We start from the raw sequence: 17,934 nt of genomic DNA, 5'->3' as shown, positions 1-17,934 counted from the left end.
CCAGTAAGATCACTGAAACATGGCCAATTACCAGTAAGATCTGTGGATAGACCAGTAGCAAATATTCGTTCTGTCCTTGTGCCCCCATAGCTGCTTTGGCACTCTCTGTCTGCCTGCTCAATACTCTGCTGAAAAATCCAAGATGGCCAAAAAACAACATAACGTCAAATAGAAAATTAATTTACATTTTTAAAAACCTTGTGGCACAGTGGCCCTTTTATTAAAGCAGCACTGCAGAAGTACCAGTGTGCCTTTTAGATCACTGCACATCTAATTTCAAATATAAAGAGAAAAATAACTTATTCGTACATTAAATCACACAACACTGATTTCATTACATATTTAAGATGAAATAATGAAAGAAAAGCCTAACAGCTTTTCAGGTAATTTTAGTTTTTAGTCCCCGTGCTTCTACATTCCCTCCCCCCTCATCTTTTCTGCTTACTACTCAACAGATTTCAAATTCTCTTCCTGCTTCATATTTTCTGGCTTCTCTCCAACCACAGAAGATTCCTCTTTTACTTGCCCTCTTCCTCCCTTTTTACAGACCAAAATTGATATTTGACATTCCACAGATTTACAATTTCCTGCAACGGGCACCTTTATGTTTAAGTTCCATAAGGTAAAGTGTAATTTTTTTCCCTTGATTTCCCTTCTATTTACAACTTCTTTTAACTTATCTAAAACAAAGGTTCTACTGTATTAACATCACTCCACTTCCCTAGGCTCTTCCCCTTCTTTCCCTCTCTCCACTTGGCATTTTCTAGTGGTGTGCTTCTACTAGTGTCTTCTTAGTTTTGTCCCCTCACTTTTTCTACTCTTCTCTTTTTTTCTAATCTCCCATTCTCGCTATGCCCCCTCTGTTCTATTATTCTTTCTTTCTCGGTATATCATTTTTCTTTTTATATCACTAACTTTCTTTCTTTTGTCAATTTGATCCACACTACTGCTTTTTTTGTAACCCTTCTTATACTAAGCATTGAACACTATTCATAAAAATTTCCAGGTACCCATTAGGCAAAGCCCATGTTAAATTAATCACAAAGTGCTTTCATAGGGCAGGATCCTCACCCACGTGTAGTTATTATCCAACATCCTACCCAAGACTCCTGGTTGGCAAGCCCTGCCAACTAATTAGAATGGATTTGCACATTTTTTTTTTAAAAAAAATGCTCATCTAAAATGAACACACCTGGTGACAACCCCGATATGCTCTGTTTTGCCAACAACTGCTGATGATACTAATTATATTCTTGTTCTATATATTAGTAGAGCAATCATTTGGATAACAGGCCAAACAAATAAATAACTGGTGCAAAAGCCAGAAACACCAATGACTACACAGATACCAAAATGCTATTCTTACTACAGGAATATCTGAAAGGGACACAACGTTCAATCCTTAATTTAAAAATAAGAATATTTAATATGCAGGTGGACCTTAGGGTTCATGATTTAAATGTGTTTAAAAGCCAACCAACATATTATTGGGCCGTTACCTGACATTTTTGCATTTAATCCCTTAAAGTGGCAGTATAGTTCCTTTTTCAACATTACATCAACGAATAGGGCTTGTGTGCATTACACTTTCTGCCTATTGGTTTTAATCAAAACTTATATATGGTTTATATTTCTCACAGCAGGGCAAAGTCTGAAACTAAAAGGAAAGTCACATTCTACATTCTGTGCTTCAGCGCATAATCCAAACAAATCACTAGTCTACTAAAAAGCCCCTGTGTAATTAGCTGCTCTTTATCTAAAAGCCTGCAGCTGTTAGAAGATAGGGATTTGTTTATACACAGGGCTTCTCAGTGGACTAATATTTTTTTTTTGTGGGCATATGAACCATTGAAATAAACAGGGTATACTGCTCCTTTAAAACTATATAGCTATATAATTGTTTATTTAAATAAGAATGCAGGTATTGGATCTATTATTGCGGACACCATTATCTTGAAAGCTTACAAATAGAGAAGACATTTTAATTCGTATTGTTTTGATGAATTCCTTTTTTTTGTAATATGTAATAAAACAGTACCTTGTACTTGATGGTAACTGTGGTATGGTTATCCAGATTATGGAAATATCCCTTTATAGAGGAAAACCTTCAGGGCCCAATATTTTTTTTATAATAGTTTCCATACCCATATATTTTGTCATTTAGATTAATCACCTAATCAAGATTGAACTTTTGATTGTTTGTATTGGAATATGTGTGGACTACCTGTTTTGGGACAGCACTTGGCTTTTTTCTCATTTGTGGGACTACTTCTGATATGCTCCAAAGAAATTGGAAATAATCGCACACACTACGTTCCCAAATCTCTCCTCTTGGTGCTCAGTGATGGGGGAATCGGCCACCTCCAGTCAAACGTGTTACAATATCACCGCACACAAGGCATGGGTTTAGCAGGGCAAGCCCTTGCAATTTTATTAAATGCATGGTGCAACATTTTTGGGACACATTTTGTCAAGCATAGTGCATGTGTGGTGCAGAAAACATTTAAATACTTTCTCAAAAAACAAATTAACATATAATTAAACCAATAGTAGATAGTCCCCGAAATGTTGCACCATGCAGTAAATAAAATTGCAAGGGCTTGCCCTGCTAAACGCATGCCTTGTGTGCTGGTAATATTTTTACACTGTGATATGTGATAATCACTGTCCAGCCACAGTAGAATTCTGATCACAGAACCACTGCTAACACCAAGGGGGTCTACAGTAATTGGCTACATTTAATCCAGCTTGTATGCAGGTAAGTCTTGTTGTTTGGCAAGTTGGATAGTAGATCTATTAGCTTACTGTATGTTGCCAATGTAATAATGCTAAAACTTTTTTACTTTCTGAAACCTTCCACAGGGATCCTTAATTCATCATGTCTGCTATTTTCTTGTACTTTCTATATGAAAATTCTATGCCAGTATAAATGTTGTCACTTGGGGTGTCTGAATAGAAAACTGGAGATTAATCATTTATCTTCTGTGAGCTGTGTATTTGGCCTCAATTATGGTAGGTCAGTAGATGTGGAAGGCATTCAAAGGTAAATATTATTACTGTCAGGGTTGTATTTACCATATTTGCACCCGAGGAGAATTGGGGGAGGAAGGTAATGTAAAACAGTGTTAAAAAGACTGTATATATATATATATATATATATATATATATATATATATATATATATATATATATATATAAGCAAAAATAAGACCAGCAACACTGAGATCTCTTGTGATATACTCAAATCTGTATTGTGAAATCACATGCAAGCCGACGTGACGTTTCGGTCCACACAGGGACCTTTCTCAAGGCAACCATGTTTGCCTAACATGGTTGCCTTGAGAAAGGTCCCTGTGTGGTCGGAAACGTCACGTCGGCTTGCATGTGATTTCACAATACAGATTTGAGTATATCACAAGTGATCTCGGTGTTGCTGGTCTTCTTTTTGCTTATATTATACATTACCGTGCACCCCAAGGAATGTTGCAAAGGCGGAGTGCTGCCCTTACCAAGTAAGTATATATATATATATATATATATATATATATATATATATATATATATATATATATATATATATATATATATATATATATATAAAAGAACTTTGGGGGAGCCGGCACTCTCGTCACTAAGTTCAACTTGCCTGGGTGCAGTGTCCAAAATTTTTAAATAATTATTCAGTAAAGAAGGTCCGCACTCTCAGGACTTAAAAATTAGATAATGTTTTATTAACAAAAGACTATATTTTCAAAGCGTACCCTACCTGTGCAAGGAGCAACCAGAGTCAAAATGCATAACATCATTGACAAAATCATCCAAAAACTGGCCTGGCTCGTGTATGGAGCCCTTGTGAAATGATTCTACTCCTAAAAGAAATATGTCATTATAAAAATACACACCATTATCAGCAGATGCAAATAATGGAATTAGTAAATCACGAAAGAAACTTTGTTTAATACCTGGTGTCACAATGTTTCAAAACCCCATTGTGTACATCTCTATATAAGAAGTTATTTACACTTTTAAGGTTTAAAAACCGCAGGCATCAGTTAGATGGATGTACTCCGTAATAGTATAAACATCTAAATGCCAAGTTTATTTTAATTCATCGGAGAAGTCAGCATTAAAAATATCAGAGTGGTGATGCTAAATCAGGCCAGAGAGTCACACTTTCATTCTGATGTGGCTTTGCAGATGCGGGACCATTTTCTTTTCAGAAATACTTCTATTTGGGTAACATTATTTTAAAAGATTCAGGTTACATAGACATAAAATGTGGTGCCAGTTTCATTTATGAAAAATGGGGCAATGTACAAAAATGGTCTCAAACCAATTTTTTCCCTGCTTCTTTCACCCCAAGGCTCATTTCTTGGCAAAGTGCTGCTCCTCACTTCCTGAGTGCCACCAGCAGGGAAACAGTAGAATGGCTAAACATGGATTCCTCTGGAACTCTCTTTAACCTGATCATTTAGATGCTCAAGTTAGGCTGCAGGATTCAAGGTGGTGGAGAGCTCTGTACTTACCTTACTACATGCCTATGACAGATGTTAAATACAGGGCTCCCTTGCATCCAACAGTGCTGTGCCATCACCATGCATACCTTATGCTCCAAAAACTGAACATGCACATATTTGAAGTATATTAATTATATTAACAATGTCTAGTATGATGAATAAGCCTTTAAGGGCATCATAAACAATACTTTATATTACTATTGGTGTGTTCTATTGGTGTATTTTCTTCCAATACAGCATATTTATGTTTTACTTGCACAACTTACTGTTTTGATACAAAGCCTAAGGGAATGGACATATTTTGGGAAGTCAAAGAGCATTTCATCTGATCCTCTGCCTGTAATTCTAAAAAAAAACAGTGGGAAACTATCTTGCCTTACATAAGCTGTTACTTATATCCAGTGATTGGATACATGGAGGTGAATTTATCATATACAGTTTTTCAATAAAGCATCATTCAAAGTATTTTGGCAGATATTATTAAAACATTAATGAGAAATTGTTACACTACTTTAAATACATTTATGCTGGTATGGAATCCACTATCCGAAAACCAGTTCAAAATTCTCTGTATTTTTGAAAGGTCATCTCCTATGGAGTCAGTTTTAAGCAAATAATTCCTTTTTTTTTAATGATTAATTTCTATGTGATAATAAAAATTGTTACACTACTTTAAATACATTTATGCTGGTATGGAATCCACTATCCGAAAACCAGTTCAAAATGCTCTGTATTTTTGAAAGGTCATCTCCTATGGAGTCAGTTTTAAGCAAATAATTCCTTTTTTTTTTTAATGATTAATTTCTATGTGATAATAAAACAATACCTTGTACTTGATGGTAACTAAGCTGCATGAATCCATATTGGTGGCAAAACAATCCTATTGTGTTGATTTTGTGTTTAAAGGTGAAGGAAAGGCTAAAATTAAGTAAACTTTATCAGAAAGGTCTATATAAATACACCAGTAAACTCTCAAAGTAATGCTGCTCTGAGTCCTCAAAAGAAACAATGCTTTTTTGCATTTCTTTCCTTCTATTATGTACATGGCAGGGCCAGAACTAGGGGTAGGCAGAGAAGGCATGTGCCTAGGGCACAAAGCAGGGGGGCACCAGGCATGCACCTTCTCTGCCTCTCCTACCTCCTAGTCCGGTCCCCACTCGCTGCTCTGGCCGGTGTGTGCGCTCTGTCTGCATCTTTGCTTCACGCGCGCACATCTTTTCCGTGCATGCCCACGTTGTTGTGCGCTGCGACGAGCCAGGCCACCTAGGACGCATGACCGGGTTGGCCTGGCGCTGATACATGGGCTTCTGCATCAGACTTCCTGTTTTCAGCATAAACCGCTAGGGCAGGGCTTGAGCATGCTCAGTTTGCTCCTCTCTCCTCCTCCCTTTTCTCCCTCCCTCCTCCCCTCCCTGCTGTAATCTGAGCCCAGAGCTATGAGCGAGCAGTAGTGATGTGCGGGTCTGGTAAAACCCAACCTGAACCTGCCCTCACTCCACCTGCCCGAGCCCAACTTTCAGTTTCTATTTATAGACCCGCGTCACCCCGCCCCACCAATGATATCACAGAAGGGATGAGTCAAGCAGGAGCGTGTCTATAAAAAAGGAAGCCGGAAGTTGGAATCCGGCAGTGTAAATGGGGGTGTGAGGTCGACCCGAACCCACGGGTCCCGTTGGTTCCCAAACATTACTAGCGAGCAGGGAGAGACTCAGGCAGGAAGTGATGTCACACCAAGCTAATATGGCAGCTGCTATCCTAAACAAACAGAGGAAGCTTCTAGAGCTGTTTACACTGGTATGGTAAAGCATTCTGCAGAATAAATATAACATTCACTTTTGTGGCTAATCTATTGGCAATAAACTGCTTTGGTAGCTTTCCTTCTCCTTTAAATATTTTTTTAGTAGTCTTAAGATATGGTCTTTAAGGTCATCATAAACAATAATTTATTTTACTCTTGGTGTGTTCATTCTGTTGTTTGGAAATGTTCCATTACATTTATATACAAGTGTTAAAAAATATAATTCAGTACTAAGGGACAAAATATCCCCAGTATTAAAGTTGCTAATCAAATAAATGTTGAACTTTGTGGAACCAAGCACAATCCTTACAAGCATTATTTTAATGCTGATTAACACCCTTCCTATGTAGAGTCTCCCAGCTATAGGTATAGTATGCTATATGGAATGCAAACATGTCATATGGAATGGAGGATGTCAGTGGAAGGAACTTTGTTCTTCACTACTCCCTTCCTGGTAAGAAGCATTTTTAAAAAGCAATATATTATGTTATAATTGATTATCATACATGTATGTTAAACAGATCATTTGTTTGACTTCCTTTGTATCCCCCTTTATCCCTCTTTTGTTTTTCTGTATCCCAAGTTATTTCTTTTGGAAAAATATTTGAAAATGTAATTAAATAAAATTATGAGGGAAAAAATACATGATTATCATCTCTATCTTTTAGTAAGTAACGTTAATGCATTCTACAGTGAGATTCCCAGTAAAAGTTATTCCTTCTTAATAAAATCAGCGCTTTCTTAATATACTTTATGACTTTAACGTTTATGTTGTTTAAGTTTTACAAAACGTATTTAAGAAACTTCTAAAGGAAGATAATTCAGTCTGTACCCAATTCCCGCTGGAGAGCCAGAGAATCTGCTTAAAGGTTATGCAAGATGCAAAATAATAGCACGGAGCATAAGCCTCATATTCAGTGATCTAAGACGAGTTTGAAAAGTTATGATAATATTCAGTTGGGAAATCTTAGCATTGGCTTTGGCTTACTGAGAAGACATATTTGAATGACTGTTTATGGAGCTGAAATGTATCCTAGCAAGAGAATTACATATGTATTTACAAGAGAGACTCCAAAATTTCACCCTCATAATGCTGTATGTTTGTTTTTAAGACTTACATATACAGTAACTTGAGCAACTTTGACATCTGTACAGTATATTTGAAACATTACCCTACCACATATACATAGCAAGTGGCACTACCAGAGCTTTGACAATTATATGCAGTGATATTAGTATATGCACAACCTAGCCTCGAATAATAAACCTATCTATGGGACAATAATACCAAGTTCTCCTTTACAACTAAATACCACACACAAAAGCTCTTGTGTTACTATTTATAATTATATTTTTTTAATACAGTTATCAGATGCTTTATCCAGAAACTCATTATCCAGAAATCTCTGTATAACAGGAAGGCCATCTCCTGTAGACTCTACTTTATCAATAATTCTAATGTTTAAAAATGATTTCCCTGTTCTCTGTTATAATAAAACAGTAGCTTGTACTTGATGGTAACTAAGCTGCATCCATCCATATTCATGGCAAAACAATACTATTGGGTTTATTTGGAGGCACATTTATCAAGGGTCGAATTTGGAATTCATGTGAGTTTTTTTAAACTCCCATGAATCGAAATTCGACTAGTAGAAATGTATTAATAACATGGAATTTTTTAAACTCAGATTAATTTAAACGTCCCAGAAACTCAAATCGAAGTTGTTTTGAATTATAAAAACTCGATTCAAATTCGATTTGAATTATAAAAACTCGATTCGAATTTAAAAAATATAAGAAATAAACTTGAATGTCAGGAAGTCTACAGACATCACCAAATTGATCCCTGGAACTCTCCCATTGACTTATACAGTAATTAGGCAAGATTAAGTTGGCAAATAGTCAAATTTGAGTTCTTAAATTGCCAGAGTATGATAAATCTTGAAATTCAAATTAAAACTCGAATCGAAAAAAAAAAATTGATAATTCGAATTTTCACTTCGACTTTTAATAAATCTGCCCCTTAATGGTTGCATGATTTTTAAGGTATGGAGATCCAAGGCCGTATCTTAAGGTATCCAAATTACAGAAAGGTCCCTTATCTGGAAAACCCCAGTTCCCAAGCATTCTGGATAATAGATCCTATACCTGTATAAAAGTTAGTTCACCAAGAGCTGTCATTTTATAGGAAGGCAATTGGCGAGCTCTGATGAATAAAAGGGCAAAGCTTAACTGTCACCACAAATTAAAAAATAAACAATGACCGGAGTTATGAAATCAAGCAAACTTTTCTTCCAAGATTATTCATCCAATGCAGCATGTTTATGTTTCCCTTGCACAATTTACTGCTTTGATACAAAGGGATTGGACATATTTTGGGAAGTCAAAGAGCATTTCATCTGACCCTCTGCCTGTAATTCTAAAAAAAACCCAAAAAAACAGTGGGAAACTATCTTGCCTTATCTAAGCGGTTAGTTGTGTCCAGTTCTTAGATTCATGGAGATGAATTTTAAGTTTACAGTTTTCCAATAAAGCATGATACAAAGGTATTTTGGCAGATATTACTAAAATATTCATGAGAAATTGTTCTTGATAGAAGCATCTCTATACAAAAGTAGGTTAGGGCCATTGCACATGAATGTTTTCATTAAATAAATGGGAAGTAGCACAGGCTGCTAACTCCTGGCAGAGATGAAACATGCTGACACTCAGTTCAAGCAATGGAGCAATGGAAGCAGCAATATTGTATATGAGCTCTAATGCGTTCATAAGAAATAAAATCTAAGACTTCTTAGAAGACTTCTTTTACAGAAAATGATACATATATAAATGCTTTCAAAATATAAAACTAACAACTGGAAAGTATTTCGCTTTACCCCATTCTCCTAGAGACTGTAACCATGGCGACACAGCCAATCTAGGTATAAGTATATACTGTGTATTTTGGCACATTTGCTGCTCTGCACGTGGATAATTACTGCTGATACCAGGGAGCTTTCTGCAGTTCCCAGAACATAGCTAGGCTTTGACATATTTAAATGTTTCAAATGGGAGTAAATGGGCACTTCTGTGATCATATTTCTTATAAAGTGCTATAAAGGCAAAAAAGAGAGAAAGGAATGGCTATAAACTACACAATCAGAGGCAGCAGCACCAACAGAACATGGTAGGCAGCATGCTATGGGAAAGATGCTTCCATGTTAATAAACTCTGTGCAAATGAGAGGGTTAAAAATGCAAAGTGTGTTCAAGGTGTTTCCTTTAGTGACTAACTGTAAAATATATTTTGCAAGCATTCAGGATGTTATGAATCCTTTGTCAGGCTCGAGTTACAGATAAAGTATGTCATATATGTACAGGAAGCAGTCCTGAAAAATGTTTAAGGTGCAAAAAAATGGGGTAATTCGAGCAAACCAGATGCTGGAAATGTTACAATGGCACCAGCATTTAGATTCTTCTGTTACAGAGTGATGTAAAGTACACACAAAGGGGCAAATTCACTAAGATTCGTAGTTGCACCAGGCGTAACTTCGCCGCACTTCGCCACACTTCGCCAGGCGTAGTTTCGCCAGCGCTTCGCAAATTCACTAAAATCCGAAGTTGCGCTCAGGGGTAGCGTAAGGTTGCGAAGTTGCGCTAGCGTTGATTCGCTAAGCGAAGCGAAGTTACGCTAGCGATGGTTAATTTGCATGCGCCGCCAAATTCAAATTTCAATGGAGGAATACGTAGAATCACTACAAATGCCTGGGAAACCTTCAAAACATCAAATAAAATTTTTATTTTGCCCTACACATGTGCCCACTGTATAGGTAAGTTGCCATGAGTCAGGAAATGTAGGGGGGAAGGAGGGGAGCCCCAAAAATTTTTTCGATCTTTTTCAGCCTATCACCCATAATGTAGAAAACACGCCAGCGTTTTTTGGGACTTAGAAAAAAATTTGACTTTTTTTGAAGCAATCCCTATCTACTCTATTGCGCTTCGCCTGGTCTGAGGTGGCGAAGGAAGTCTAGCGTAAAAGGTAGCATTCAGTACAATGCGCGTGTTAGTGAATTTGCGTAGTTACGTCCATACGAAAATTCGCCAGGCGTAAGGGTGCGAAGTAACACTAGCGAATCGACGCCAGCGTTCGTTAGTGAATTTGCGCAGTAACAAAAATGCCAAACGCTAGCGAAGTAACGCTAGCGTTCAGCGCTTTGGCGCTTAGTGAATTTGCCCCAAAGTGTGCGATGTCACACTTTCAGTCACATCAAGATAATGAAATATGAGAGACCAGCCAGATGGGATTGTGTTGAATCCCACAATTAGGACTTGTATCCAACTTCAGAACAAGTCAATGCACAATACCACCACATCACCAATATCTGTGAGGACTCGTATTTGATTTACATTAGTGGGTTTGTCTGACTACAGAAGGTTTGTTGAGAACAAAAGGGTTATGTAATAAAAGGCACTAAGTTTGCCCAGGAGCAGTAACCCATAGCAACCAACCAGCAGTTAGGATTTACTGGTCACCTGTTTAAAAGCAAACATCTTATTGGTTGCTATGGGTTACTGTTCCTAGAAAAACGTAATGCCTTTTATTACATTTGGGGGAAAGAGCTCAGCTTATCACCAAAATAATATATTGCCCCATACACATCCAGTGGTGCATTAATGAGGATATTCAGCAGCACGGAACCAGCCTGCCTCTGGCCCAACCTCACCACCAACTTGCCAAAACCCATCCCTAATTAGGCAAAATCCCGGCCATTTTGCAGAATTCCCAACAACTGTACAGACCCCCTTATTTCACCGGCTCCTGACGCCCACTCATGGCATACCTAGTAATCTGTAAATTAGCAATCAGACACACTCTCTATTTTTTGAACTAGCAATAATTTATACAGAAAGCATTCTCATCGTAACAGCAATCCATCCATGCAGGAATTATATACAACGTAGTATGAATAAAGCAAAAGCACAAAGTTACCTTTGGGAATGGTGATCTGACAATTCAAATCATAATCTTGCTGCAGACGGTAAAAAGCAACCTCCTGAAGTCGCGCTCGCTCCAGTTCCGAGAGGCTTTGGATGGGAACAGATTTCAGACGGACGCTGCGCCCAGACATGCTTTTCCATGTAAAGTCACCCTAAAAAAAGGGAACACGAAACATAACAAACTTTAACAAGCACATTTTTTCCACATCAAATAAAAATTTCAATTACAGCTGCAATTAGCATATTATAATCTGGAATCCCTCGCCAGAAGGCCATTTTTAGGTGTTAAATTATTATAATTAATTTATATAGACCTAATACTTTTCTACCAGGCTTTACATGTATTCTTTAGGACTAAAAAAAGTTTAGAAGACCATTTCTATAATGTTGAACAAGTTGAAATACACAGGTTATTTCCCTTTATTTATTAATACATTTTCACAAAAAATTTGAGTGGCGAAAAAACTTGTAAAAAATGTACGAAAATTCAAATCGTACAATATTTTAAGATTTTTGCCCGAAAACGACAAAATCTTCAAATTTTTGCACGAAACTCAGCGCAGATCAGGATATCTTCGGGACTTCTCCCATTGACTTATATACAACCTCGGCAAGTCTGAGATACCAGATTTTTGGATTCTGACTTTTTCCATCGACGGTGTGTAATAAATCACGAAAAAATTTGAGGGGTTTTTTTTTCACCAAAAAACTAATTAACTAATTAACTAACATATTTGAACTAAGCGGCAGATTTACTCGAGGGTGAAAATTCGCCAGAGGCGCTTCACAGCTATCGCTACACTTTCACCAGGCGAAAATTTGTTTGGAAATTTACTAAGATTCAAAGTTTCGTCCAGGCCGACAAACACTCGCGAATTTTCACTAGCGTTACTTCAGCAATGTGAGCAAATCAAAGCAAAGATGCTCTATCGTTCAATTCTGCCTAGCGCAACTTTGTTAGAGGTCTTGCTAATTTGCACACAGCGTGAAATTTAAGTTAAATGGACCACTTTATGTTACATGCTGCATCTAATACATTACATTTACATTGATAACAACACATGCCAAGGGAACCTTAATAAAGTCAATTGAGATGTTATAATGCCCTACACATGAGCCCACTGTAAAATAATGTTCCCATATGTTATAAAATGTATGGGGGAAACTGGTTACACAAAAAAAAAATTTTAAACACGTTTGCAGTCTGTCACCCTGAAAAAAGGAAAAGATGCCAGGGTTTTTTGGACTTAGAAGTTTTGTAAGTAAGTAACTGAAGATTGAGGGAGTCCTATGCACTCCATTGCACTTCTACTGGTCTGAGCTGACGAAGGAAAGTCTGGCAAAAGAGGTAACGTGCAGTAAAATCTGCATTCCGGTGAATTTGCACCGTTACATCTATTTGACAGAGCAAAAATTGGCCTGGCGATAGAGTGTGAATGACCGCTAGCATCTGTCTCTGTCACTAGCGAAGTGACACCTACGCCCATGTGTTAGCCACTTCGTCGTTGAGTTAATCTGCCCCTATGTATCCAACAGTGATTTACAAACTCAGCCCACTGTCAGTAAAAGACAAATAATTCAAGTATAAAAAAAAATGAAGACCAGCTGAAAAGTTGCTACATATAAGACATACTAGTCATGCTAAATTCACTTAAAGCGTGACTATAGTTCTATAAAAGTCTTCTCACTTTGGTTATAGCTCATCACAGGATACCAATACTTAAAAAGATAACATTTCCTCTCATGGACACATACTTTTAATTAAATCAGTTAGCATCTATCAGATACTAAAGACTATGGTTCTTTACAGAAAGACTGCAAAGTACATACTGTACTCACATTTTTAAAGATATTTGGATGCAAAGTGTAAATTGACCCTAAGACACATTTGCTTTCCTTAACTTGATATACATAGACAATGTTTGTTTTAAAAATATACTTGAAACTCTAATGTAAGCAGTGAAAATGGACATTTGTTTAAGTGTTTAGATATATTATAGCGTCTTGCCAAAAACTGGATTAAGAGGCGACCCACAATATATGAAATAATAACAGACATCAGCAAAATACATTCTGCAAAATGGGGGTGGGGTGGCAGCTTAAGGGATGAACACATAAACACTGGAGTCTACACTGAAAGATGAAATTTCCTACAGTTCAAGTAAAAATAACATTTTTAAGCTCCAGACATATTTTCATATCAAAGGCCATATGAAAAAAAAAGTTCTAGGCTTCAAATATTGTGCTACATGAAACATGATGTTTTATTCTCCTCTTTAGTGTATGGTAGTGATGTGTGGGCCGAGAAAAAACCCGGCCCTAACCCGCCACCCAAAACCCCGCCCCTAACCTGCTGTGCGATCACATTTATATACCCTCCCTGCAATAACATCACAGAAGGGGCGGGGAGCGCGAGTATATAAAAAAGAAAGCAGCGGTCGAAGTGGGGCACTAGAAGGCCCCCAAACTTTGTGCGGAAGCCGATCTGAACCTGTGGATCCCCGGCTTCAAGTCAGGCCCACATCACTAGTGTATAGTGACAAATGGTAAACAGAGGTCTCTGCCCAGCACTCTGGTAGTCACATATTGAACTTGAATGATTGTACACATGGCTAATAAATATCATTGTAGCATATTATTAAATTACTAATAGTAATTTGTAATAGCATTTGTTCAGATATCTCTCTAAATTCCAGAATAAATTATTTACAAATCCACTAACTGAATATAGCAGTTGTCGGAAGGGACATGTAGAAGGAAGAGTACATATTATACCATGTGGAAAGCTAAAGCATATAATTATGGTTTATTATGCTCATTTAGGAATTATGGTACAGACATCCATAAAAATAATTACAGCATTGTGTGTGTAAATGTTAAGAAGCAGCTATGATTCTCATGCAAGGGAAATATTTATATCCTATTTGGTGTCCCTCAGGTAATTTGTTTTATTTGACCAATTCAACTCTTTCCCCCTGCCAAACTAGCAGCTATTGTAGTATGGTATAAAATCTGTGTCTTGCTGGAATTTTGTGAGTATTTTAGATGTGCAAACAGGCCCCAAGGTTCAGGCTTATGGGGCAAAATTATGGGAACGGCATGCCGCCAGGCCCGGGCCTAGGGCTGCGAAATTTTAGTGGCGGCATGCCGCCCAGCCGCATCCTGAGGTGTATGGGGAACGCAGCGTTCCCCAGTGCTATGACGCTCACTTGTGCGGGGAGGGGGAATGGTGTGTGCCGATATCGGGCACTAAGACCCAGAGGCCTTGAGGTGCCGGGGAGAGAAATCTGGTGCTGCATGCCACCCAGCCATATCTGTTCCCCAACTCCTGAAAAATTGGGGTGCGTGCTCTTCAAATCTCCCACACGCCAACGCATGAAAGCATGCCTTCCCTCGGGGCGGGGGGAGTGCTTAGACACAGACAGCAAGCATCGGCACTCACCAAATTTCGCACCAAATCCTGAGTGCTTCCCCCCTTCTCCCTGGCTTTTTCAAATAGATGTGTGTGTATGTGTGTTTGTGTGTGTATCTTACTTTATTACTAAGCTTCAGCAAACATTGGTGCAAAGAATGAAGATGCTTAGTGACGGTGCTGTAAAAAATTTTGGTGCTTTATAAATAAATGTAATAACTACAAGATGCCTTTAAGGGGCCTCTTTACTAACAAAGTTCGTTTTTTTTCCACGAATATCTAAAAATGTTAGTTTTTCCCCATTTCATTTAAAAGCTCTAAAAACATTTAGACTTAAGTGTAAAAATCACTAAAACTTCGCCAGGTCAAAGTCGTCGAGGTCCTATAGAAGTCAATGGGAGCTGCCCGGATCCTATTGGACAGTTTTAAATCAATTCAGACTTTTAGAGGTTTTCAGATTTTTTTTTCACTAGGAATTGTCCTAGTGATCTTTCACTAAATGTCATGACACAGTTTTAGACAAAGTGAGTTTAGTGTTTTTGGTTTCAAAAACCTCTAAAACCACTAAAATCCAACTTTTGATAAATAGGCCTCTAATTAGCATACAATCAAGAGGCAGAAGCATTAGGTGCTCCAGTGCAAGGACATATTTATACACAATGGCACGCTATAATGTGTGTAAACTAATTTCTTTTTAAAAAGTAGTGTTTACCCGGTTGTTATGTTGTGTGAATTATTGAATAATTATTTTTGTAAGGAAAAGTATAACGTAGGGTTACATTTATTTTATTTTTTTTAGAATGTTCAGTAAAATATTTGATAAAAGGTTACTCTGCACTAGGAGCCTTATTTAGCTGCATGCATGTTTTTTATTTACTGTACATGAGCAGGAGGAAACTTCATCCATAAGCACTAATGACAGTGTGACCTCTGCTCTCATAAACAAATAATAACAATGCTGGTAAATAGCTTTAGAATTGTTTTTCTGCTCAGCAAGAATAGTACTGAGAAATCAGGTATAAAGCGTACAAACCTAATCTCCATTTAGAAAATATAAGGATATCAGAGGGCAGAATTCCAAGAACTCTGAGGCGATTTCTAATATTCAATTTAATTTTATTTTTAATAATACACTATTGTTAAGCCATGTGATACAAATGATATATTTATGCACCAATTATAACTGATAACATCACTAAGCATCATTTACAGTGTATTTTACAGAAAATTCATTATTTTTAGAAGTTTTTATTTTTTTAAAATCATTATAAATTATGCTGGGTTATAACCCATTTCCTAACTCCGTTTTTTTTTTGAAGTGCTGTCTAGGTCAAAACTGCCTGCCCAGTTTTCCCAATTAGGAAAACTGATTGCCACGTCAATCATAGGAAATCCTGGCCTGTTTTACTAATTTGGAAACTTAGGAAAACCTCCGCCCCCTGATGTCATGACCCGCCCCACCGCATTATGGACCCAGCCCCATTATGTCGCGCTCCACCCCCTGCCCAGCGTTCCACGGGACAGAAGGTGGCAACCCTAATACAGAAGATGATACATACTAGTGATGTGCACACTATTTGGGGGTCGTGGTCAGGTTTGTGTTGAGCACTTCTGTCTGTTCTCCCATCTACGACCTTACACTGCTGCCTTCCTGCTGCCGGTTCTATTGGTTTGCTCACTCGGGCAGGTTGGGGTTGAGTTTTTCTTGACCGGCACATCACTAATACATACTCCTGTGACAGAGAACACATAATATCTGCAGTAGCATTGGTGGGGACTGGGCGTTTTTTTTAACCTTAAAGTAAACATACATCTGCTGAAGATGTCAACATGTAGTGTGTAAATGTCTTAATTAAACCTGTTCTGCCCTTAGCCCTGTTAAAATTAAAACAATGGAAAATGCCTAAATAAACACAAGAACAATTTTGTGTAACACCCTTGTTACACAAAAGAGAATGAAAAACAAATATTGGTAGAAATGTCATATTTTATATACAGGTATGGGACCAGTTATCCAGAATGCTCGGGACCTGGGGTTTTCCGTATAAGGGATCTTTCTGTACTTCGAATCTTCATACCTCAAGTGTACTAGAAAATCATGTAAACTAGGGATGCACCGAATCCAGGCTTCAATTTGGGATTCGTACAGGATTCGGCCTTTTTCAGCAGGATTCGGGCGAATCCGAATCCTAATTTGCATATGTAAATTATGGGCGGGTAGGAAAATCACGTGACTTTGTCACAAAATAAGATTTTTTTTCCACTTTTTCCTTTCCTGACCCTAATTTGCATATGCAAATTAGGATTCTGATTCGGTCTGGTATTCGGCCAAATCTTTCATCAAGGATTCGGGGATTCGGTGCATCCCTATTGTAAACATGAAATAAACTCAATATGCTTGCTTTGCTTCCAATAAGGAGTAATTATATCTTAGTTTGGATAAAGTAAAAGCTGCTATTTTATTACTACAGAAAAAAGGTAATCATTTTTAAAAATGTGGATTATTTGAATAAAATGGAGACTATGGGAGACAACCTTTCTGGATAACAGGTCTCTGGATAACTGATCCCATACTTGTACTAAACTTATTGCACCAGCCTAGATGTTCTTAATCTTTATAACAGCAATAATCCATCCCTTCAAAGTTGTGCACTGGAGCTCTCCATCTTGGATTTTGTTAGGATTAGGGGTGGTCACAAATCATCAAGCAAAAAATAAGATTCCAAAATTAAATTTGGATGCTGGCTTCTGAGGTGGTATCTGGAGTCAACAAAAATATACAGACTCCAAGTTACCGCTCCTTTAAGTCGGAGTCTGAGGTACCATAAAATGAGGAGTTGGAGTTCAAGGATTTATGTAACACAAAGTGATACCTATATTGGCTAACAATAAAAATACATTGCAAGCTTTCGTCGCACAAGGCCCCTTCTTCAGGCAAAATACAAATGAAAGCTGGAAAGGTACAGCATAAATACTGTTAGATCAGTGAAAGGTATTCGTGGGCAATAAATTAGGAAGTTACAGATAGATAGAGATCAATTGTACAGATAATACAATGAATTAAGCTGGCCATAGACGCAAAGATCAGATAGTATGAATCATTGTATGATCGGACTTTCCCATCTCCCGACCTGCCACTAACCATTCAGATCAAAGTCTTACCATTCCGATCAAATACAGTAGTTAAAGAACAGATCAGCCGATGTTCTGCCCCTGACAGCAATCATACGA

General features: G+C 37.6%; 1 protein-coding gene across 4 annotated transcripts in view; it reads right to left on the bottom strand.

Annotated features, from left to right (window-relative positions):
- The window catches only part of LOC108708384 (rho GTPase-activating protein 6), a 130,392-nt gene that overhangs the window by 31,674 nt on the left and 80,784 nt on the right, over positions 1-17,934 (bottom strand). For 3 of the 4 annotated variants that reach the window (XM_018247036.2, XM_018247034.2, XM_018247035.2), the window contains one exon: positions 11,284-11,443. In XM_018247036.2, the coding sequence (XP_018102525.1) occupies positions 11,284-11,422 (139 nt within the window). In that variant the 5' untranslated portion in view covers positions 11,423-11,443. Of the gene's footprint in view, positions 1-11,283; positions 11,444-16,262; positions 16,660-17,934 lie in introns of those variants that run through there. The other variant, XM_041582353.1, reaches the window with a different exon arrangement.

Source organism: Xenopus laevis, chromosome 2L (genome assembly GCF_017654675.1).
Source record: "Xenopus laevis strain J_2021 chromosome 2L, Xenopus_laevis_v10.1, whole genome shotgun sequence".
Taxonomy (NCBI): Eukaryota; Metazoa; Chordata; class Amphibia; order Anura; family Pipidae; genus Xenopus; species Xenopus laevis.
The sequence above is the reverse complement of the archived record's forward strand: the minus strand, read 5'-3'. Positions and strand labels throughout refer to the sequence as shown.